The sequence below is a fragment of the Oncorhynchus nerka genome, linkage group LG9a (genome assembly GCF_034236695.1).
Source record: "Oncorhynchus nerka isolate Pitt River linkage group LG9a, Oner_Uvic_2.0, whole genome shotgun sequence".
Taxonomy (NCBI): Eukaryota; Metazoa; Chordata; class Actinopteri; order Salmoniformes; family Salmonidae; genus Oncorhynchus; species Oncorhynchus nerka.
In genome coordinates, this window is record NC_088404.1 from 51,931,903 (window position 1) to 51,957,653 (window position 25,751).

General features: G+C 43.3%; 1 protein-coding gene across 1 annotated transcript in view; it reads left to right on the forward strand.

The window, feature by feature from the left end:
- Positions 1 to 10,262: 10,262 nt before the first annotated feature.
- LOC115134486 (MOB kinase activator 2-like) overlaps positions 10,263 to 25,751 on the forward strand; it is a 97,896-nt gene continuing 82,407 nt past the window's right edge. Inside the window, exon 1 of the mRNA XM_029668509.2 lies at positions 10,263 to 10,780. Within this exon, the coding sequence (XP_029524369.1) occupies positions 10,764 to 10,780 (17 nt within the window). The 5' untranslated portion in view covers positions 10,263 to 10,763. The remainder of the gene's footprint in view (positions 10,781 to 25,751) is intronic.

Sequence of the window (25,751 nt, forward strand, 5' to 3'; positions counted from 1 at the left end):
TTTTTTTCAGTGCAATCTTCAATCGTTTGGTAGATAGTTTCACCATTTGATTCAGGTCTAGTTTGATTGTACTGGCAAAAGCTTGCAAAGTTCATTTACTTCTGAAACGGGACAAAATAAAAGGCTACAAATCATTTCCATACAAACAACTGCTGTTAGATAGCGATATGAGGTGGATATTATTACTATCTGACAGATAACTAGAGGCCAGAGCTGACCTGGCTGTTGTAGCTACTCACTAGCGTAGCGTATTAATTCACCTCAGTCGAGAGGGGCTAACGTTACATGTCAGTTACAATACTAATTCCGCACTGCGAATAAACACTAGTTTAGTTTTTTTTCTGTTACAGCAGTTACCTTGCCAGCTACATCAGTCCATTTAAGATTAGCCAGTTTCTGTTCTGCTTCCTTTTACAACATGTATAGGCTGAATTATGCGCAACTGTCTCAGCAAACCTTCCAGAAGCTTTGCCTTCCCACAGCATGTCAGCCCGCTCTGTGGTGTCTGCAAGGTCCTAAATCCAGACGGATAAACAGCCTACCCGACCACTCTGAGGCATCTGCATGGTCCAAAAGCAGACCGTTGCCGTGTTTTGTATCACATTCCATTGATAAAACTGGAGGGGACAAATATGAAATGTCAGAATGTTGTTTAACAGCCTTTCCAAATGTGTCATTCAGTTTTGAAAACAACAACAAGGGCCAGCAAGGGCAGACAGTCACAGAGGGATGATGTGAATACTTGTGGTCATCCAGAGAGGCAAAGAAGTACACCAGATGGGTGACTGGTCCAACAGAAGACATGTCTTTTGTTACACCTGGTCACCCCGTCACAAAGCTGCTTGAGGTCACAAGACCAGAGCGAGTGACACTGTGGGGGCCAGCGGCATGCCTGTGAGGCAGTTCTTGAAGAGGGGAGCCAACAAGATGCTGTGGTGGACCCGGTCATTGCTGCCCCCTCTGCCCAGGAACAGGAGGACCTCAATGGTGAGGACTTATAGCACCCCCAGGGGAGGAGCAGGAGTCATCTTGACCCCTGGCATGGTGTCAGCTGAGTACACCGCAACTGGAGACCGCAGGGCCGCATCGACTAAGCTCGACGAGAGTCTCACGACTAGGTGAGCAGGGCTGAGGCAGCAGAGCTCAAAGTGGACCCTGGGACTGGATACTTAGGTGGCTGGAGCCACAAACAGCAACGGGCAGTGGCCCGGACCCAGACAGGCCCGGACCCATGCAGAGGGACCACGTTAGGGCCCCAGATCAGGAGGTAGGGCAGCAACAGCATAGCTCGACAAAGGTTTCAGTGCGGCAGACGGCGGAGGTTCGGCAGCAAGTCTCAACGAAACTCTCAGGACTAGAGACCGCAGGTCCACAGCAGTAGAGTTCGGCGAGGGCTTCCGGACTGCAGATGGCGAGGCCGCCCCATTGACGACAGGAGAGGCCCCCGAGACAGGAGTTGAGGTCGGCTGGATCTCCACAGCAGTGAAGATCTAAGATCTCAGGACAGGAGACAACTGCACACCACCGAGTCAATGTGTGTGTGGGGGGGGGGGGGGGTTGTACAGGTTAGTCAAGGTAATTTGTTCATGTAAATCAAATTTTATTTGTCACATACACATGGTTAGCATGTTTCTTTTAAAAACAAGACATGACGCAGTCAGTCTTTCCTCAACGCTTAGCCAAGAGAGACTGACATGCATAGTATTTATATTAGCCCTTTGATAACTATGAAGAGCATGTTGATGTGTTGCTCTGTTCTGGGCCAGCTGCAGCTTAACTAGGTCTTTCTTTGCAGCACTTAACCACACGACTGGACGACAATCAAGATAAGATAAAACTAGAGCCTGCAGGATTTGCTTTGTGGAGTGTGGCCATTACGGACAGACCCCTCCCCATCTTTACAACCATTGAATCGGTATGTTTTCACCATGGCAGTTTGAAATCTAAGATAACACCAAGTAATTTAGTCTCCTCAACTTGCTCAACAGCCACACCATTCATTGCCAGATTCAGCTATGGTTGAGCATTTAAGGAACGATTTGTACCAAATACAATGCTCTTAGTTTTAGAGGTGTTCAGGACCAGTTTATTACTGGCCACCCATTCCAAAATAGACTGCAACTCTTTGTTAAGAGTTTCAGTGACTTCATTAGCTGTGGTTTCTGCTGCGTATATGGTTGAATCATCAACATACATGGACACACATGCTTTGTTTAATGCCAGTGGCAGGTCATTGGAAAAAAATAGAAAAGAGTGGAGGGCCTAGAGAGCTGCCCTGTGGTACAACACACATTACATGTTTGACATTAAAGAAAACCCTCAGTTCTATTAGCTAGATAGCTATGAATCCACCATATGGCAGAGGTTGAAAAGCCATAACAAATATGTTTTCTTAATAACAGGTTATGGTCAATAATAAGGCGACACTGAAATCTGACAGTACAGCTCCCACAATCTTTTATCAATTTCTTCCAACAATCATCAGTCGTTTGTGTCAGTGCAGTACGTGTTGAGTGCCCCTCTCTATAAGTATGCTGAAAGTCTGTTGTTAATTTGTTTACAGAGAAATGGCAACAGTTTGCTAAGAGCTGGCAGCAAGCTGATAGGTCTGCGGTTAGAACCAGTAAAGGCTGCTTTACCTCTCTTGGGTAGCGGAATGACTTTGGCTTCCCTCCAGGCCTGAGGACAAAGACTTTCCTCTAGGCTCATATTAAAGATATGACAGATAGGAGTGGCTATACAGTTAGCTAACATCCTCAGTAGCTTCCCATTTAAGGTTGTCAATGCCAGTGTAACCAATATGAAATGGCTAGCCAGTTAGTGGGGTGTGCGCTAATAGCGTTTCAATCGGTGACGTCACTTGCTCTGAGACCTTAAAGTAGTTATTCCCCTTGCTCTGCAAGGGCCTCGGCTTTTGTGGAGTGTTGGGTAACGGTGCTTCGTGGGAGGCAGTTGTCGGTGTGTGCAGAGGGTCCCTGGTTCGAGCTCAGGTAGGGGCGAAGAGAGGGACGGCAGCTATACTGTTACACCAGGAAGTTTGTCATTATTGATTGATAACAATTTTTCCACAATAATGACAAACTTCCTGGTGTAACAGCGTAGCTTCCGTCTCAGAAATGACTAATATATTAATGTTATATGATGTTAGCAACTTATTGATTTCATTAACCTTATTTCTAAAGCTACGTACAGTATATTAATATGGGCTATTTTCAGCCCTTTCCTGGGTAGCTTATCAGAGACAGATATAATATGGAAAAAAAAGCCAGAGCAAAAAAATATACATTCAGCAGTCCATTAATCAGTTGGTGCGTGTAAAGTGTGTGTGTGCGTGCTGCAGGGTTAAAGCTGCAAACCCATAGGCTTGGCTCTCTCATCCCTTCCAGGCTTTTGGGAGGGAGTGGACAATGAGCCTAGCATAGTGGATGTAAGCAATGTCCCCACGCGCTCTGACAGCTTTCATGGCTGGGATCAGTTCTTTCCTCTTCTGGTGCACCGCTTCCAGATAGTCCTCGTTGATGAAGATATACATGTACGCTCCTCTCAAGTTCTTGGTTCTTCCCAGAACAGCTACCTTGTCCTTGAGCCTCAGGAACTTGACTACTATCGGGCCTGTTACCTGGGCCGGTGGTGGGTTTTCCAGTCCTGCGGGCGTGCTCCACCTCAAACTTCCTGTGGTCCATCTTCAGTACCCCATTCTGGTGCTTCTGATGTAGTATCTGGTCCATGCTCAGGTCGACACTGATCCCGGTGTTCTCTGGTCGAGGTTCGATGCTGATCTTGGCAATCTCTGTTTGAGATCAGCCTGGGGTGGGAACCCGGTGAATTAGCAACTGATGAAAAGGCTTAGGCTCTGTCCTCTATTCTGCTGGTCAGCCTGGGTGGTGACTTGAACCGGTGATAAGTCGTTGAAGGGGAAGCTGGTTAACTGACATAATTATTGAGTTATTGTGGCAGGTGAGCTAGTTGGCGCAGATGGACCACGTCTTGTGGAGGATCATCTCTGTTATCCTTGGGCTGTAGCAGTTACTGGATCTGGCTCGAAAGACCATGAAAAATAGTTGTAGAGAATCTAAGGACCATGAATGTGATAATAGACCTTAGGTGCTGGCCAATAGCAACCACTACAGAATTTCCGGTCAGAACAAGGAAGAGGCGGATGTCCAGGTTAAGGGAAGTTTAATGGAAGAAGATGTCCACATTCACACACACAACTGACCACTCATGGTTCAGATAACTGAGAACCATGTCCAGTGAGAACTGACATTAACTATGTTTCTGAAAGGAAAATTAGGCTATAGCACTGGTATAAAATGAATAACATTGCTGTACAAGCTATGTCATCCATAACAGCAAGGGCTATACACCACAGAAGGCCTAAAGCCTAGTCAAATGGCAATAGATGAAACAGCCTAGTGGACTTGTACACATGAAACTCAGGCAAATGTGCTCAAATAAACATTACAGTAATGTTGAAATGTATACGTAATTTAAATACAATGAGCATGAGCGATAAATATAGAATAGAAAATAGCCTAGCACCAGAAAATGACCAATGCTAATAAATGGTTCATCGCTAACAGCCGTGCTAAAATGCTCATGCATTCCAATGCAAACGGTAGCGCTAGCGGGAGCACGAGCTAGCTAACAAGCTCAACACACATGGTAATTACACACAATAGTCCACAAAACTTAGCTCCACATGATATGACACAGATCTCAAGGCACTTACATTTAGATGCACGCAGAATTAAACATCAAACAGGCAGGGATTCAGTCCACGGGAGGAAAACTTCAGCAGGAGGGAATACTGTGGTGGTGCTCATCAGGATGGGGGAAAGCATGTTTCTGAATACAAGGTGTGCTGGGGGAGCCAACACAAACTGAAACTGAAATCCAGGAAATCTAGGCCGATGATAGTCTGAACGAGATGTGGTGATAAGTAATTGGCTGACAATGACCAAAGTGGGGGTTCTCTGAATGGGAGACTAAGCTGCCTGACTAGAACTAACCAGGAAGGATGGCTAGGATCAGCTGACTGAAGCTGGCCGTTTTAACACCCTACATGATATCACAAGCACTGGGTGACACTACTGAAAGGCACACAAAAGGGTTAACTTATCAGCCATGCTTGAAAGCATGTGAAGGAGACAGAAGTGCTCCCCTACTACTTACTTAAGGAACATGCACACACCTGATGGAAAGGGTGACCTCTATTGATCTACACATATCCCTGCAGTAGTAACTGCCTCATTCACGCCACTAACAAACATCCCACAGCTCCCTCTAGTGGTCAGATGTGGTACTGCACATGCTCTAAGACTATACCATCAGCTACCCTGTCAATCACCGCACTGACTCCGCCTCTCACAGAGCTGATTGGAGCACACCAGTGCAGTGACTCGTCAGTCAGCCAATCCCCTGACTCTGCCTACTGTTAACAGGGCTTCTATTCTCAATGTTCCCTCACTTGGCTGTGTTCAACTGTTATTTATAGAATCCTCAGGATCCAGGGGGGGAAAGATGGAGAAAAAGGGGGCGTGGGCAGATACCAATGAGACAGCCACCATAAGGGGTGATGGTTTTTAGAACATCAGCGAGAGGGAGACAGAGAGAGGAAGAATTAGATGAAGAGAGGGACTGACGGTGGAAAAGATAAGTACAGTACATCTGGAGAGCCATAGCAGAGGGACAGAAACTGGGGACCGTGTAGCATACGGAGAGAGAGTTACAACACAGTATATAGACATAATATCAAATCAAATCAAATGTATTTATATAGCCCTTCGTACATCAGCTGATATCTCAAAGTGCTGTACAGAAACCCAGCCTAAAACCCCAAACAGCAAACAATGCAGGTGTAAAAGCACGGTGGCTAGGAAAAACTCCCTAGAAAGGCCAAAACCTAGGAAGAAACCTAGAGAGGAACCAGGCTATGTGGGGTGGCCAGTCCTCTTCTGGCTGTGCCGGGTAGAGATTATAACAGAACATGACCAAGATGTTCAAATGTTCATAAATGACCAGCATGGTCGAATAATAATAAGGCAGAACAGTTGAAACTGGAGCAGCAGCACAGTCAGGTGGACTGGGGACAGCAAGGAGTCATCATGTCAGGTAGTCCTGGGGCACGGTCCTAGGGCTCAGGTCCTCCGAGAGAGAGAAAGAAAGAGAGAATTAGAGAGAGCATATGTGGGGTGGCCAGTCCTCTTCTGGCTGTGCCGGGTGGAGATTATAACAGAACGTGGCCAAGATGTTCAAATGTTCATAAATGACCAGCATGGTTGAATAATAGTAAGGCAGAACAGTTGAAACTGGAGCATATGACATATTTACTATCCATTTCACTTGCTTTGGTAATGTAAACATATGTTTACCATGCCAATAAAGTCCTTTGAATTTAATGAGAGAGAGAGAGAGAGAGAGAACCAGTCATCTCAGCAGAGCAGAGTACAGATTGATCCTCTCCTACCAGGCTGTCGGAGATTCAGATTAATGGTTCATCCTCTGATGGAGAGAGCATGGCTGGGAAGAGAACGGTGGCAAATATAAGAAGAGAGCATAAGAACACTGTGTCCAAGGCAGACCTGAGTACTTGCCTATAGGCTTTAGCTCAAAAGGCTAACACAGGCTTACAGTATGGCGCACAACAGAGATTCAAACCTAATCTGTACCTCATTAAGCAACAATAGTACAAGTATTCATCAGGGCAATGCTGTGTATCACCAGTGGTGGAAAAAGTACCCAATTGTCATCCTTGGGTAAAAGTATAGATACCTTAACAGAAATTGACTCAAGTGAAAGTCACCCAGTAAAATACTACTTGAGAAAAAGTCTAAAAGTATTTGGTTTTAAATATACTTAAGTATCAAAAGTAAATGTAATTGCTAAAAATCTTACATAAGTATCAAAAGTAAAAGTATAAATCATTTCACATTCCTTATATTAAGCAAACCAGACGGCACAATTTTCTTGTTTTATTATTTTATGGATAGCTAGGGGGACACTCCAACACTCAGACATAATTGACAAATTAAGCATTTGTGTTTAGTGAGTCCGCCAGATCAGAGGCAGTAGCGATGATCAGGGATGTGTCCTGCTAAGCATTCGAAATGTAATTAGTACTGTTGGGTGTCATGGAAAATGTATGGAGTAAAAAGTACATTATTTTCTTTAGGAAGTAAAAGTTGTCAAAAATATAAATAGTAAAGTAAAGTACAGATACCCAAAAAAACGACTTAAGTAGTAGTAGTATTTTTACTTAAGTACTTTACACCACTGTGTATCACAACAGAGTGTCAATTGCCACATATTTATATGCATAATGCATTACCTCCTTACTAACTGCATTCATTGTGATGCCTGTATTCAGTACACATGTCTACATGATGTCATACTAAAGAATAATTCGTTTCTCTTTGCATAACTGAGATGGCAGCCATAGATGTAGATAGACAACTCTAGTGTCCAAAAGCCGATATTCGCATGGGCGGCACAATTGAGGACTTTCACAATTTTGAAGAAGTCAACTGGGTGGGACTTCCTATGGGTTAAGGAAGGATCACAATGATTCCATCCAGATAATCAGGAGGGATCAGACAATTAATTATACTTGTGAGCAAACATTCCATAACTGTAGGTGGTTGTAAATCACCAATCCTGGCTTTATACCTGCTCAAATAATACACTCCAGGTGACAGTAGAAGTCGTAGAAGAAGACAACTGACTACTTATTAAAAATGTAGATGGCCTTACTGTATGAAAGTGGTACTTCCTGTTGTCTCGTTTTGTAGGCTAAGAATGGACTTCAAATTTGCATAATCAAACTCATGAAAACACAGTCATGTACAACCTGGACTCAGGGGTAGAGGTAACATAGTACATTCAAATCTGGGACACTCCAATTAGTATGATATGTTACGTTTCGCAGTGTTGTAAAGTACTTAAGTAAAAATACTTTAAAGTACTACTTAAGTTGTTTTTTTGTGTATCTGTACTTTACTTTACTATTTATATTTTGGACAACTTTTATGTTCACTTCACTACATTCCTAAAGAAAATATTGTATTTTTTACTCGTAACATTTTCCCTGAAAACCAAAAGCACTCGTTACATTTTGAATGCTTAGCAGGACAGGAAAATTGTCAAATTAATGCCTTTATCAAAAGAACACCTACTGTCTCTGGTCTGGTGGACTCACTAAACACAAATGCATCATTTGTAAATAATGCTGAGTGTTGGAGTGGTACCCTTGGCTATCTGTACATTTTAAAAACAAGAAAATGGTGCCGTCTGCTTTGCTTAATATAAGGAATTTCAAATGATTTATACTTTTATTTTAGTAATTACATTTACTTTTGATACTTAAGTATATTTAAAATCAAATACTCTTAGACTTTTACTCAAATTGTATTTTACTTACACTTCAGTCATTTTCTATTAAGGTATTTATACTTTTACTCAAGTATGACAATTGGGTACTTTTTCCACCACAGACATTTCGTTTGGTATGTATTCATTTGTGGATGTCCATCATCCATTTCGTATGATATGTTACAAATTACAATTCATACAATAGGGCCGGCAGGTAGCCTAGAGGTTAAAAGCGTTAGGCCAGTAACCAAAAGGTTGCTGTTTTGAATCCCTGAGCTGACTAGGTGAAAAGTCTATCGATGTGCCCTTGAGCAAGGCACTTAACCCTAATTACTCCTGTAAGTCGCTCTGAATAAGAGTGTCTGCTAAATAACTAACAGGTAATATGTTACGAATTGTAATTCTTACAACATATGAATTTGCAAAACATATGATATGTTACGATTTCCAATTTCTTGTCTAGGTGGCTAATGCTAATGTTAGCTAGGTGGTTAAGGTTATGGTTAACTAAGTCGTTGCAAAGTAGCTATTAGGTAGTTGCTATTTAGCTACAATTATAAAGTTGTCCGTGATGAGATGCGAACATGCAAACTTTGGGTTGCTAGGCATTCATGTTATACGCCTCCCACCAGCTGTATGTCTCATTTTTGACACCATGACCACGGAATAAACTTCTTTTTTTTGTTTGCATTTTCAACAAGTACTTGCTGGCAACATTCAATCTAATATAAAACGGCCTGTAACTAACGGGTTCTTAACGTCCTGTAAATCCTCAGCTCAAGCAGGCACGCTACGGCATGCATCAAGGCTGCAGGAGTTGTAGCTCCATTGACACTTTTCTAATTCGTCAAGTATTTTGATTAAATGCATTGGGTATGAGCAAATCAATACACAAATGAATATAATTGTATATATATCCTATATGACCGTGTTTCCATAAATGGGATTATATAAACTTAAAGCCCATTCAAAAACAGTATGGGACTTGCAACGGTAACTACCCACTGGGCGCACACTGAATTCCGTTGATTTGACATGGGTACTCTCATACCATATCAAAGATGGTGGATAAATTAAGATAGTTCACTCAGGCCGTTTACCATTAGACACCAATGTGATCGTAGCTGGGTCTGGTCTACTCAGAAACATTTGTGAGTGGGATGTCTCGCTTCCTCTTCTGTCTCTAAACGTATGGCGCTCCTCGTCATCTCACAGCCTCCATAATGGGACAGATACAAAGATGTGTCTTCTATCTAAGTCTATGGAAGCAAGTTGAAGGAAAATGGGTCTTCTTAGAACTACATAGCCCATTGATTTCCAAATCTCTGCGTGTGACGTAACACCACGCAGACTCACGAGGAAGGGGCTCGGTTGGACCCATAGAGATAGTTAGAGGACACAACATTGTATCTGTCCCACTATGGCATCTGTGAGAGCATGGGCAGCGCCATTGAGTCCCTCTACATTTTGAAGAAGTCAATTTTCTTCTTCTACTACTTCTATGGTTGGTAAACAAACTGAAAGGGTGAAAACTGCCACCCGGAATGTGCTGATTGAACAGGCATAAAGCCAAAGTTGACAATTTACTGCCATTTGGCGTTATGGAATGTTTACTCACAAGTATAATTCATTGGCTGATCCCTCCTGATGATGTGGATGCAATTATGTGATCCTTCTGTAACCCATTGGAATTCCCACCCAGCTGACTAACATTACTTCAAAAGTGTGAAATTCCTGAATTGCTCTGCTCATTCTCAGTCATTGTAAATAAGAATTTATTATTAACTGACTTGCCTAGTTAAAAAAATAAATAAATCTAAAACTGCTTTTGGGCACTAGAGTCCTCTATCTATCTCTATGGTCGGATCTGTGTTTACTTCCGGATTTCGTTCGCAGCAGCTGAAGATTGCTAGCGGTTTGAGCTCCAGAGCTAATACAGTACAAGGATTCATGACAGAGTGTTGCTAGCAAGACTAGTGGCATCGCAAGACTCGATTCATTCGGTCCTGCAGTCTGCGAAGGACATTCGACACGCCAGCGGACGTAAAGCGAAGCCCCAGTAGGATACCTCGCTGACTGGAAATTGGACCGAGACTTTTGCCCGCTCTTCTCCGAGCTCAAAGTCACTCAATGCTGCGCTCCTCTCACCCAGCGCAGCACCGGGGCTCCGACTAGGCAGCTAGCTGTTCATGTTCTTGTAGTTATCTAGACTCAGGTTCAAAACAAGGACACCAGCGATACGTGTTTGACATTTGACCACCGAATTAGGCACAGGGAGAAACCGATCCAACGAAGAGTCGGGGACAGTCGGGGAAGCGAGGGGTGCCCGGATAAAGTAGGGGGTCGCCTCCAGCAGCCTTGGCGGATTTATCCCTACCCTAGTTACAAACATCATGGATTGGTTAATGGGGTGAGTACAGCTACCTCTTTCCCGTTGACAGCACCAGTTACTAATCTATTTAGTGGCCGGTAATATTTGACAGCTACTAATCAGCTCTTTTACTAATCAGAAAATGCACGATACATAATACTATTATGGTGGTAATGACTCCCCTTTCCCCTGGATGTCTAGCTACCGAAGTAACGTTACTGTAGATATCGTCATGGCATGTTCTCATTTTTTTGCCCAACGCGGTAACATTAACCGGCGAGACTCTATTTTGAGCATCCGGTGCAGTGTGGGCCTGACGTTGCACAGCAAGTGGCCAGGAAGATTTAGGTCGTGAAAATGTATTTCTACAGAAGCCCGTCACGCAGGCTATACTCACGTTAGTTAGCTATAACTAGTTAGATATCTAGTTTCCAGGTAGCTAGATTTACCGGACTAGCGGTGTTCGGTGTAACGTCATTTCCCTCGCAAGGTGCATTGTTTGGCCAACGTCTCGATCAGATTTCAACATGGAAAGCAAGCGAACTATTTAGCCAGTTATGTTTTTTTTTGCTTGCTACGTTGACTTCGTCTTCGCTGTAAATTGGCTAGTTAGGTAACAAGTTAGCGGTAGCCTAGAGGGCTAGCTGGCGGCAACACATGCACGGTGACTTGTGCGGATTTTGTTACCGTTTTAGGTACGAGTCTAAAGTACACGTCGTAGCTACAATGTAACATATATTTTGGTTGAGCAAATTACATTCGAGAGGTTTATCACGACGGTGCCGTTTGTTTCGGTCAATTGTGCTGTAACTAAAGGCAAGCCAGGTGTGTGGCGACGTCATCGTGGGAATTGACACCTCGTTGCGAAGGCGACGCTGACCTGTCACTTTATTTTCTGGGTGCCACTTCCGCCTTTTAGAGTTCTAGCTCTGAAGAGGGGACTTGTATATCTTGTAGCTTGTTTGATAATGAATTTGTAGAGTTGTAGCTCAGTTTATGGCTTGGTTTTTTGACAGGTCCACTGCTCATGTATCATCTGTAAGGGTATGGAGGGAGAGATTGTGGATGTGTTATACTTCCATGCCCAGTCCGGTCTTTCCATCATGAAGTGAGACATTGCAAGACAAGTGTGTTCTCCCATTGGGGTCGTTCCATGTAATTTCAGCAAGCCATGATACCACCTCAGATTGTTCTGAAATCGTTTCTGGAATTGGAAACACATAAGATAAGCATTGGGGAAACATTATTTAAATGAAATGCCACATGAAGTGTGAAAATGCTAATATATGTACCATGGACTTGCTTTGGATTTGCGACACGCATTAAAAAGGTAGCATTTGAAACAGTGGCCAGGTAAACAACCGAAACATGGGTTGCTGTCAGACCTGGTCCGGGGAGGGGGGTGGGACATAACAACTTCAATAACGACGTTTCCATTCAACCTTTTAATGTGAGTAAAGTAATGTTGGATTTAAAAACAATGATGACAGGCCTGACGGAAACAGATCCCCCCCTGTAAACTTTCCAAATGTTGACAAAACAAAATACACTAGACAAGGTGGGATATTTGGGCATAAAGGTGTTTCGTTCTACCTATACAAACACTTTGTGTGGGTAATATGCTTGATGGTGGTATGTTTGATGCTCCTTTCCAGTACATTTCGAGGGTCTTATTCTGGTGACATGGTCATCGATGCTGGGTTGCAGTTTTACAAATAAAAATCTCACTCTTTTGTCCATAATAATCTCATCATCCAACCCTGTTCCTGGAGATCTAACGTTCTGTAGGTTTTCACTCCAACCCTAATCTATCACATCTGATTCTAATAATTAGCTGGTTGATAAACTGAACTAGGTTAGTTTCAACTGGGCTTGCGAAAACCTACAGGAGGGTAGCTCTTCAGGAACAGGGTTGGAGACCCCTGATGTAGGCTATACGTGTATCTGCACTCAGTTGGCTAGAGTGCATGTGCCAATACGTGAGTGGCAACACTTACTATATAAATGTTTGTTTTTGTGAGAACCATCAATAGAGTTAACTCATTTAATGGAAACCCATTTAACTTGTATTTATGTGCACTACGTCATCACACACAGCCTTTTATCCGCAACAAGTACATTTGATGGAAACACATTTCTAGTGGGAAAGTGCATATAGTTTTATGCATGAAAATCTGTCTCCAATTGGTTTGAAACCTAGCCATATACTAATTTCTCTGAACAGGGGGAAAAAACATCACCAAGTTCATTGAGAATACATTACATAGGATGAAGAAACAGTACTCCAAGCCACAGTTCCACACTACTTGTCAAACATAGAGAACTAATACTATATACTCGTTGTTGATGTGGGATTGGCATAGGGTGTGAGGATTCCATGGAATGATAATCTTATTTTTCTAACAACAAATGATTTCAGAAAAATTTGAAATGGCTGGTGTTCAATCCTCTTTCTTGTGCTTTTTGAGGTGGAACGATCCATTGGCCTTATTTGTTTCTTGACTACAGATTTTGTTTCCTGACTAAGTCACACAATATTTACAATGCAAACCCTGGTGAATCAGGCAAGGGCAGAGTCTGATTCATATTTGCCCGCAAAGAGAGGAGAGTCATGAAAATGTAATTGACAACTTTGCAATGGCGTGATAAACTCAGAATATATGCACGTGATTATCAGACAAACGCATTTGCCTGTTTTTGTGAGCTCACTCAAGGAGTGCATCAGTTTGCGTGGATTATCGACCTCTCATTGAACTCTCAGCCTAACTGCCAGTCACTTGCTGTGTGTTTTTTATCATGTTAACCCTCCTGTTTTTTCTGGTATTATTTTAATCTGTCGCAGCTTCATTCTGTGTAGAAGAGGTCTATGTATTGTCACACGGCATATCGAAGTACATTTGAAAGAGCTAGTCTGTCCATCTGTCTGTTATTTGTGAGTGAGGTAATGAAGAGATCAGTGCTCCGTCTTCCCACAGACACACGGCTTGTCTCACTGTCTGCCTGTCTTGTGGTCCTGGGCCACCACTGATGTCATTTCCCAGGCAGGATCTAGAACACAGCACAGGGTCAGAACACTTCCTTTGTCTGCCCCGGCAGTGTCAAGGCAGGAGTCCCCACTGAAAGGTGTGCCGCCCTAGCCCAGTCACTCAGTCGGTGTGAGGGCAGAGGAAGGGGTGGAGGCCTGCTGTTTGGGTGGTTCACCTCCGTTTGACATTCTGGCTGAGAGATAACAACAAGGCAGTCACCGCCCCATTGGAATCCCTGCCAAAATATGAACCAGGCACCGGCTTCGACTACTTGTTTTTTTATCTGACATTCGTCGTCTTGTTGATGTGGTGGTGATGACTCATTTTTTTTTTTCTTGGAAAAATAAATATCTCTCACCCCCTATGCTTCTCTCTCACTGCAATTTGCTCGCTCTCTGCTGTTTCATGAAGTCCGCAATCAGCTCTTTTGTTTTGTTAACGCTGAGTAAGAGGTTATTTTCCTGGCACCACCCTCCCATGGCCCTCACTTCCTCCCTGTAGGCTGTTTTGTCATTGTTGGTAATCAGGCCTACTACTGTTGTGTTGTCTGCAAACTTGATGATTGAGTTGGAGGCGTGCGTGGCCACGCAGTCATGGGTGAACAGAGCGTACAGGAGGGGGCTGAGCACGCACCCTTGTGGGTCCCCTGTGTTGAGGATCAGGAAGTCCAGGACCCAGTTGCACAGTGTGTGGTTCAGACCCTGGGCCCCAAGCTTAATGATGGGCTTGGAGGGTACTATGGCGTTGAATGCTGAGCTATTGCTGCTGGTGTTTGTGCAAGACCTGAATGCATGCAAAGCGTCTTTGCCCTTGTCCAGAGTGCGTCACTCCTGAGAGTGGAGTCTTGAATGAGGTAACGAAGCGTGTAATCACTCTGAATACAGACTATGTAGGGTGAAGGATGACGCAGCCACAATGAATGGGGGGGTGACATAGAGAAGACGATAGGACCAGGACTGATGGATAGAGGGAGGGAAAGAGGAATAGATGGCGACGGAGCAATATGTCCCTAACTGATAAGGGAGAGAAGGAAGGAAGGCGAGAAGGACCCACAGACAGATGGAGGAGTGAAGGAGAGGGGGCACTATGGGAGCTGCTCTTGGGGTTATGATACAGGGATGAAAATCTTAATGATGCAGGGAACGATGGGATGGAGGGAGGTGCCCAGAGAGACTGGTGGAGGGAAGAAGAGGGTGAAAAGGGAATGCATGATGGGGGAGGGATCACATGATGAAGAGAAGGTTGACAGGACCATGACTGGTGGAGGAAGGGAAAGGATGGATAGAGATGAGTTGCAGATGCATGCCTCAACATTAATGCTTGTCCTCTTGTATTTTATTTAGCTTTTTATTAACTACGCAAGTCAGTTAAGAACAAATTCTTATTTACAATGACGGCCTACCAAAAGGCCTCATGCGGGGACGGGAGCTGGGGTTACAAATCTAGGACAAAACACACATCACGACAAGGGAGACGCCCCAACACTACGTAAAGAGAGACCTATGACGACAGCACAGCATGGCAGCAACACATGACAGCAACACATGGCAACAGCACAACATGGTAGCAGCACAAAACATGGTACAAACATTATTGGGCACTGACAACAGCACAATGGGCAAGAAGGTAGAGACATCCATACATCGTGCGAAGCAACAATAATAACAATATTTAAATACATTTTTCATGTACGTACATAAAAAAGCATTAATGTCAAAATGTAGGTGATTATACATACTGGGTACAGACTCCTGTCCAAACAAATGCTGAAATGATTGAGGCGCCAGAAAATGTAGCCAAACTTGAATTACATGAATATAGGCTTAACGTCAGTCATGTTTGACAATTACCATCTACAGTCTTTATACTGTCAACATAAAGTGGCTTCAGAAAGTGTTCATACCCCTTGACTTATTTTATTTAACCCTTTATTTGACCAGGTAAGTTGACTAAGAACACATTTTTATTTAATGAAACAGCCCAGGCAATAGTTACAGGGATGAATGAGCCAATTGGAAGCTTTGACGATTAGGTGGCCATGATGGTATGAGGGCCAGATTGGGAATTTAGCCAGGACACCGGGGTTAACACCCCTACTCTTACAATAAGTACCATGGGATCTTTAGTGACCACTAAAGACACCCATTTAACGTCCCAGCCGGAAGACTGCACCCTACACAGGGCAATGTCCCCAATCACTGCCCTGGGATGTTTGTTTTTTTTAGACCAGAGGAAAAAGTGCATCCTACTGGCCATCCAACACCACTTACAGCAGCATCTGGTCGCCCATCCAGGGACCGACCAGGACCAAGCCTGCTTAACTTAAGAGGCAAGCCAGCAGTGGGATGCAGGGTGGGTATCGCTTGTTCAATTAATCATCAAATTGCTTAAGGTAGGCACTTCAAAGCAAAGTAGCTAGCTAACTAAGACCTGTTTATCTATAATCTTGTAAGGCCATCATTTTCATGTTTCACTAGGGCTGTGACGATCATAGAATTTTTGGTAATGTTTTTTGGGTCAAGAAAATGACCATGGGCACAGTTTAACCGTTTAAATTGCAAAATGAAGACTCATTTTCTCTCTCCTGCTGTGCTGCTGACTGTAGCAGTTGCCCCATAGAAATAGAATGAATAGAAAGGGTCTCTCCATTCAAGTCAATGGTGGCATAATCGGTAGACTGGCAGACATTTTGAGTGTGCCCATGCCAGGAAGTAAAAAGCAGGAAGTGTACCCTTCAATCTGTGCTTTGATTTGTTGAATCAACTCGACTGACATGACAAAAAATACATTCCATATGGCATGAGCCACATCAGTTGGCCTCATTTGAGTGAGCATTGTACAGTACCATGGCAATCCAGCATCAGTTGATGGAACATTTCAAAATACCATGGATTGCATCACAGTCAGCCATTACGAGTGTACCCATGAGTTTACCAGTCAAATTGCCAGGGTTAGAGCTTCCAAGCCCATTCTATTTCTAAGAGTGGCCCGCTCTCTGCCATTGTGTTGCCTAGCAACACAGTAAACAATCTATCACGCAGAGGTCATGCCTCTGGGTGATACAGAGTTGATATTCGCTAGCCTGATTTCAACTTTTGGTGTTTAGAAAATCACTTTCGCTTATAAATGGCCACACTCACCAAGAATGACAGTGGGTAGTTTATTTCAGTGCACATAAGCAAGTTTTCTGGTTGGATTTTAAATAATTTGTACAACTTTACAAATCGGAGAAATATGCGCACTGTAGCTGGTATAGTCTTAGATATCCCAGGCCTTGGAGCATCGTTAACGCTTGGAGATTGCTCACTTTGACACAATTATGATCCAATATTATTATTATAATCAATTATGATTGCTTGCTATTTTACATTTTTGTGTTATTAAATGTAAACTTTTTACATTTCCTTTCTGACAATTTATAATGATATTCTACTTGTCCAACAATTGTTCTTACCTGTCCTGGAGCCCTGGTGTGTGTCAATCTGGGTGCAGCAGGTAGCCTGGTGTGTAGGAGCCGACAAGGTAAACATCTGTTGTTCTGCCCTTGAGCAAGGCAGTATAACCCCCAACAACAACTGCTCCTGGGCGCCAATTTGTGCAACTGACTAGGTATCCCCTATTCCCTTCCCTTTCTACTACTAGTGTGCAACAGCTTGTTGTCAAGACCTTCACAACGTTGGCAGACGATTGGGGTTTCGGTGTGTTGCATCCTTGTGTGTGTTGGTCACATGACCAAATGTACCCCTTTTGGAGCCAGGTGAACTCATTGCTGAGGGTTCAATAGGACGTTAAATGACAGGGGAGCTGCACAGCAACGCCGACATGTCTTTTCCTGCTGGGCGGAAACAGCCGGGCGCTACAGATGTTTAATCCCTCCTGCTTTTCAATGATGGATGGGTAATACACGATGGAGAAAGAGATTACAACTGCTAGGCAAAGTGGTGTTGGCTTTAGAGTGCATGACTTTAACCATGGCTGTATTTGAGTGCGGGTGGTGGATAGGACACAGGCTACATGTCAGCCTGCTCAGACGAACATGGGAGACTGTTGATGAACAAGAGCGTCACCGACTGGTGGTGGTCTCTGAAAGTGGGGCCGGCACCCTCTGTTCGAAGGCGTGGTAATGAGCGAACACACTTTATTGCACACACTTAATTAAGACACACACACACCAATTTAGCAGGAGGGGATGAGTAAAAGTGGTAACCTACAAGATGAAAACAAGAATATGTAACAGTGCTAAGCTAACGATGGTTTAAGCAATGAACACGTGCAGGCTAATGACAGGGGAATAGCAGTTGAGCCTATATGTTGCAGCAGCTAATGTAGTAGCAAGGAAATGGAAGCATACATAATGGCTAGGCGAACCGAACGAGTGTGCTTGCATACTCCCTTAAAAGACATTCACTTGAAAAACTAGAAAAAAGTGGCGATAGTACTGTTTGTCTGTTTTGAGACACCATAGCCAGTATACACTTCCTCAAAATACCAGATTTTTTTATTTTTTTTTATTAACAACAAATCAATACATAAAGCACATGAGGGAACACAAGCATACATAGATTACAAACAATGGACAATCGAGCTAGGGGCGGGGCTGGGGGCGGGGCTAGGGGCGGGGCTAGGGGGTACAATATCACATTACAATTACACAAGGACCTTAAGGGACATGCATATATTTACAATTCTAACAGCTTTTTTGTTAGTAGAGCATTTAACCGTCTTAAAATACAGTTCAATTTCTTTTTGTAGGGTACGAAAATGTGGTTTTCTGTTTGTAAATTTACATTTGTGTATATGAAATTTGGCCAAAAGAATAATGAAATTAATTACATAAAAATGATTCCGCTTATTTCTATTGTATGTAAAGAATCCAAACAGTCCATCTCTCCACAATAGTGTAAAATCTTCATAAATGTGTTCAATTATAAACCTACTGATGTCTTGCCACAGTTTTCTTACATGCATACAATGCCAAAAAAGATGCACAACTGTTTCTGGGTGGTCGTTACAAAAGGAACAATTTGAGTTGATGTTTTCCTTAAACTTCTTCATATAGTGGTTGGCAGGATAATATTTATGAATAATTTTAAAGGAAACTTCCTTAATTTTGTTAACAAGTAGGTATGTTTGTGGCAACATCCAAACTTTTTCCCAACAGATATTATCAATAAATCCATTCCAGTAAGGCATGACATAAGGTATAGATACAACATCCTGCTGAAACAAGGATCGTATCGCTCTGTTGTTGAATGGACCAAAAGAGAAACAAATCTTTCCTACTGATGAGTCAACAGGGTCAATAGAAGGTAGGTTCTGAGGGTCAGGTCTTGACATGTTCCTGAATAACATAGCAACACCTGAGGGAATGGCATCTAAAACAATTGCAAAATCTTTAGGTGTTACAGGGACCTTGTAAAGTGATAAGAATTCTTTATAACTGAGTAAAAGACCCTCTGCATTTACCAGTTGGCTCACCAATAGGATATTATTTCTGAACCAATATTCTAAAAACAGAGAGGTATTTTTATACAATATATCCCGATTATTCCATATATAATATCTGTGTGGAGAAAAATTGTGTTTATAAATTAAGGACCATGACAAGAAAACCTGCCGATGAAAAGCAGAAAGTTTCACTGGAACTTTGTCAATATTATAATTGCAAAACAACATGAAGTTAAGGCCACCAAAAGTAGAGAAGACATGATGAGGAATAAAATTCCAGATAGAAGTGGGTCTTCTTAGGTATTGCTTTATCCAATTGATCTTGAAAGTATTATTTAAAGTAGTAAAATCCAGAAAATTCAGTCCACCATTCTCATAAGTGTTCATTACAACAGTTTTTCTAATGTAATGGGTCCTCAAAATACCAGAATTAAGCTACTATAAGTCAAGAAATCTGTCATTAATTTGGACATTTTTGCCAAGGAGATCTTAGTCGCACAATTTGACATCTAACTAAGTGGTTTGGTGCAGTATTTCTCAATAACAAAATTGCATTAAAACGAGTCGTCTCTTGTTCAATGACGACAAATACTTTATTGAAGAATCCCTACTGTCGACTAATCACAGACGAAGGGTCGTAGACTTTGGCTATCGACTAAAATTTGCCTCCCAAATAAAATTTGCGTGTGTGTGTGTGCCAGAACCCTCACCGAAGTCCAAAACGAACAAAAATGTCACAAAATGGCACCATAATATATGCACAAACTCTTCCGGACACTTTCACCTGGGAAGCATGCCGAACGCCTCAAGGCGTTAGCGTAGGCTAACGGGTTACACCAAGAACATAAGGGCAATGAACATAGCAGACTATATACAAACGGAAGTCGTAACATTAGCACTTGGCTAGTACGCTAGGCTAGGCCTGGCTAAATAGCGAAGGCAACAAATGGACTAGCTAGCATAAATGGTATATGCAAAGGATTGGACAAGGCTGCCATGACAACTATTAAAACGGGCCATCTTAAGCCTATACCGGTAATGAGCCTAGGCTGTATTTCCTGGCCTGAGCAGTATTTATTGTATTGTTATTTAACTAGGCAAGTCGGTTAAGAACAAATTCTTATTTTCCAATGATGGCCTACCTCGCCAAACCCCGAAGTAATAATATTAGATGTAATGAAAAGCGCTACATAAAATACAAGTACAATGTCAGTCGCTTTAAATTCGAAACAAATTAACAAAACAATTTTAGGGGTCTTGCAGTTCATGGGCGATGATCTTTCACCGCTTTCGGGTGCTAGGTAGTTCGAACAAGTCGTATGTTCGATCGGAGGGAGCCAAGACGGTACAGCCAGGCCGTCTGACAAACGGAGCTCTTCATCGGGGCACCTTGTCAACTTCGATGTTCAGAGCACTTCCTCTGTAGGGTAGGCTGGGTCGCCCACTACTGAAATGCAGCACCCACCTGGGCAACGCTTCGACCACTGTAAAAGAACCAGTAAGAACTCCACACCTTTCCCCGGAAACCCCCCCCACCGCAGTCCACTTCCCTCTGAAACAGGGCTGATGGCTGAAAAAAGCCAACGCTTGTTGATATGGTGTTACTGCATCATTAACATGGGCAGCGGAGATGGCTGGAGGGGAGATTCACAGAGCTAGATATGAACTCGCATCACACACAGGGACGGTCATGGCTATTTACTGTGTGTCACGCCATAGTCACACACAGCCAAGTGTGTGTGTGTGTGTGGATGTCTGCATTGTGTGTTTTTATAAACCATGAGTAGGCAATGGCCTATACCAATATGTGTGTTATTTTATTTGTGTGTGTCTGAGTAGTGCTACTCCTTTCTACCTTCGACTCACGCTGTAAATACATGTGCTGGTACATTTCATAGTAGCTGTCATTTGCTTGTTTAGCGGCCATTTCCTCATCTCAACCAATCTCTCTCACACACACACACACACTTTAAAAAAACGTTATTTGAATCCACCAATCAAATTGACAATTAAAAAATATATATATTTCAAAGGTCCCTGTATGCATGGCACTCAAGGGTACAGCTGCCCACGACGGCTGAATCAGAGCAGTACATCGCCAACTGCTTTGTCCTAGTTTTTTATCAGGGCCCGCAATCTGGAGGCCACGCGCTGCAAGCCTGTGAACGTGGCCGAGACTGCCGAATATCAGCGCCACCAGCATTCACCTACACCCTAGGCTGTCCCAGCTTGCCACGAGGGGCTGGTATTTTAAGCAGCTTCTCTGCAAAGGCCTGCTCCATGTAGCCGTCCAATGAGAAGGCCACTTCCAAAATAAGCACCCCCCCCATAACAACAATATATGGCGTAGTCGGCACACAGGAAGCATAACATCAAACCAGCTTCCCCTTACACCTTAATGTTCATGCATGTGTGCTGTTGGTGAGACCACGAGTCTCACCTCGCTGGCTGTCAGGTCAACACAGCGGTCATGTCTAGCAATGTAAATATCCTTGTATGAACAGCAGCCATTCACAACATGGACAATGGACTCTATTACATTTGACTCATGTAGAATGCACAATGGGTCATGGTTTGCAGGGTACCAGAGTGCTAGGTTCTATTTTGTTGGTAGAAGTCGCAGCCTCGCCTTACCAGTAAAAATGGAGAATGTCCCCGCCAACGGCAGCATTCTGGCACATGGAATGGGAGACGGAGTGGTCAGCACCGTCCAGATCAGCGAGTTTTGCCTGCAGCCTCAGGGCCAGTCCAGTTTTGCAGTAGCTGCATGTCTGTCTGATAACACAGGAGGAGCGTGGTCCTGGATGTAGGATGGGATGTTCTGTCGTGGGTGACCGACGCCTCCACGACAACACAGCGATCTGCAACTGCATCCAGAGGCAGTCGCTGGCTCAGTTTGCATATCAGTCCGTGTCCACCTGAGCTCCTCTCCAGTCCGGTCGCTCAGGTCGTTGCAGTCCGGCCTGTCTGTCAGACTCCAAAGCCTGCAGCACGAGTTAATGATTTAATGAGCCATTTGTAGTTTCCCTGTACCGGCCGTGTGTACTTAGACTTGCATGGCATAATCTTTGAAACAAGCATATGCTACTGGCAGGATCAACCAGGTAGGGTTAGTCTGTAAGCACGCACACACACACACACACACACACACACACAATCTCCGTGGTAGAGAACGGCTGAAAATCGATCTGGCTGATGTTTTTTTTGCCTTTCCTTGACTATCGTCACAGCCGATATCCCCTGTGTAGAGTGAGCACACTTGCCTCTTGTGTCAAACTGTTGCAAGTCGACGAGGAACCTCTGGCTGGACTGCATCTTGTTAGCTACCTACTCATGCTACAGAACGTTACAAAACAGGATACCGGTAGCTTGCTAGCTACGGGTTAGTGTCCTTAGCTAGCAAGCTACGGGTTAGTGTCCTGCTCCTTTACCCAGTTTATTAAGAGATTTAACATTCCCCCAGAAATATTACCATGTATAGTATGTAATTTGGTAAAAACAAAGTCTAATTAATTAATTTTAAAATAGATTCAGTTAGTGTATACATGGCTGTCTCTGGGAAATCAAAATGTTCAAATTTAATGATATTGAATATCGGCCTGCTTGACTCCCAAAAATATTCCCAAGAAAATCAAATAACAGTCGTTCTTTATGCAGTGGCACTGTGTTAGACCAGGTAATTGAGTTTCCTTTGCTAGAGCCAGGGTTTGGGGCATTTCCATTTTCATTCCTGTCAATTCAGGAAGAATGCTGAAATTCCAATTTTCCTCAATGCTTTTAAATGAGTAACGTTTCGAATTGAAATATGGTTTACTTTTATAAATTGACTGGAATTAAAATTGCAATGACCCCCCCCCCCACACGTCCCTGGTTAGAGTTGAAGATATAGGCTAGAGCTAGATAAGGGCAATTCCATGATAACGGAGTTACGCCGAGACTCCGTTTTAAAAGTGTTTTTTATATATATATATATTTCTTTAAATGTCTGGCAAACAAACCCATTGCTTTCAAAATGTAACACCATACAACTCAGCGTTAGTCTCGGCGTAATTCCGTTATGGTGGAATTGATACATAGGATATTTTGTTGGTCTTGCTGTCACTGCATTCTCCTGGCTGCCTGGAGCAGGGACTAACAGAACATTGCTTTGCCCGGATTTGAGTCGACTACCTTTCTACCACGCTCTCTCTATTTCCACAATGTTCTTTTACCCTCTTTAAAAAAACAAATCTTTACTAGGCTTGTTCTACTATGCTATGGCTCCTACTCACCAGGCCCTTGTCTATGGGGGTGTCCGATGTCTTAAGTCAGGGGTTCCCAAACCTTTTTGCATTGGGACCCCTTTTGTGATATCAAATTCATCAGGCACCACCCTAATAATCAGAACACAACTCCTACTTTAGAGTGCCATTGAAAAAAATTGCGTACAAGCAGTTTCTGCAGTGCATGGCCCGGACTAATCCAGTCTCAGCCCCTGACAAATAATGGTTTTAAAGGGCCCCCTCTTGGCATCCGAGAGAACATTTTGCTGAAATGTCTTGAGTCAATAAGTATTTGAACCCCTTTGTTATGGCAAGCCTAAGTAAGTTCAGGAGTAATAATTAGCTTATCAAGGCGCTTAAGTTGCATGGACTCACTCTGTTTGCAATAATAGTGTTTAACGCAATTGTTTTAATGACTACTTCATCTCTGTACCCCCACACATGCAATTATCTGTAGGGTCCCTCAGTTGAGCAGTGAAATTCAACCACAGACCAGGGAGTTTTTCCAATGCCTTGCGAAGAAGGGCAATAAAAAAAGAAGCAGACATTTCAATACAGGCGTCCTTCCTAACTCAGTTGCCAGAGAGGAAGGAAACCGCTCAGGGATTTCAGCATGAAGCCAATAGTGATGTTAAAACAGTTACAGAGTTTAATGGCTGTGATGGGACAAAACTGAGGATGGATACACATTGAAGTAACTCCACAATACTAACCTAAATGACAGAGTGAAAAGAAGGAAGCCTGTACATAATTATTTTTATTCCAAAACATGCATCCTGTCACAAAAGTAATACAGCAAAAAATGTGGCAAAGCAATTTTTGTCCTGAATAACAAGTGTTTTATGTTTGGGGCAAATCCAATACATTCCTGAGTACAACGGGACTTGCCATATTTTCAAACATAGGGGTGACTGCATCATGTTATGGGTGTGCTTGAAAGGACTGGGGCGTTCACGCGTGGGTGTGAATAATTATGTAAGTTCGATATCTTTGTTGCATTTTCAATTACATTTCTAAAAACATTTGCACTTTGTCATTATGGGGTTTTGTGTGTAGTTGGAGGAGGGAAAAAATCAATTGAATATATTTTATATTCAGTATGAATACTTTCTGAAGGCACTGTAATTTCTTGCAATTCTACACATTTTACCATGGGGCAGAGAACATCTTTGCAGTTTTTAAAGCTGAAATTACAGTGCATTTATGCTCAAAACAACATTTTTGGGCAATACAAGAAAATATGTTTTATTGTGGGCGTACTGTGTATACCAATATCCCTGTGAGCCTCACAGGCCAATGTTGTGCATCTCTAAAGTTAAAAACATAAAGGATTGATATTATTACAGTGCATTGCACCTTCAACTTATTCCACAGATCTCTTGTCCAGAACAGGTTTCGTCTGTTACTTGCCATATTCATTTCAAATCTGTCCATGGACCCCACTGGGAAAACCCCTGTCTTAAGTCAGTTATGGAGATATTAGAATTGATCTGAGGCTCTAGAACACTGCTTACCGTAAGACCTGTCTAGAAAGGAGCATTTACAACCTTCAAGACTCACAGGGACACCATACACACACATACAGGTCTGTGCCTGTCTAAGAGGGAGCGCTGTTGACTTGGTCTACATAGACCGTTCGTGCTCTCAGTAGAATGCTCTCTCTTTGAACGAGGCAGCTCCCTCTTGCCCCGCACTTCAACATTGTCTTTGGAATCTCTGGGGAAATGCTATGCGTGCAGTTGGTGAGTGTCCAGGGGGAAGGCCCTGCCTGGTCTGTAGTGTTTGGTTCATTTAGGGAAACTGTGCTCTAAGGGCTGCTCAGAACAGACGCATGTTTATCCTGAAACGGCCCTCAGTCACCCTCTTTATTCATCGCGCTTGTTCTCCCCTCTCTCCCTCCGCTCTTGCTTTCTCGCTCTCTCTCTCTCTGTTAGAACACTGATGTGTGGAGACATGTGCGTGCTTGGCTTCTGTCGATGCTGGGCTTCTCAGGCTTGCTGAGTAGAGGACTGAGAACACAGGGCCAAACAGGCCAACCCAACCATATCAAGCCAAGGTGAACAGGCGCTAACATGTCCGCATAGCAACTCGAGGCTAGCTAGCATAGCTGGGGTTAGCTAGCATAGCTGGGGTTAGCCAGGGGCAACTAGGGGTTAGCTAGCATAGCTGGGGTTAGCCAGGGGCAACTAGGGGTTAGCTAGCATAGCTGGGGTTAGCCAGGGGCAACTAGGGGTTAGCTAGCATAGCTGGGGTTAGCCAGGGGCAACTAGGGGT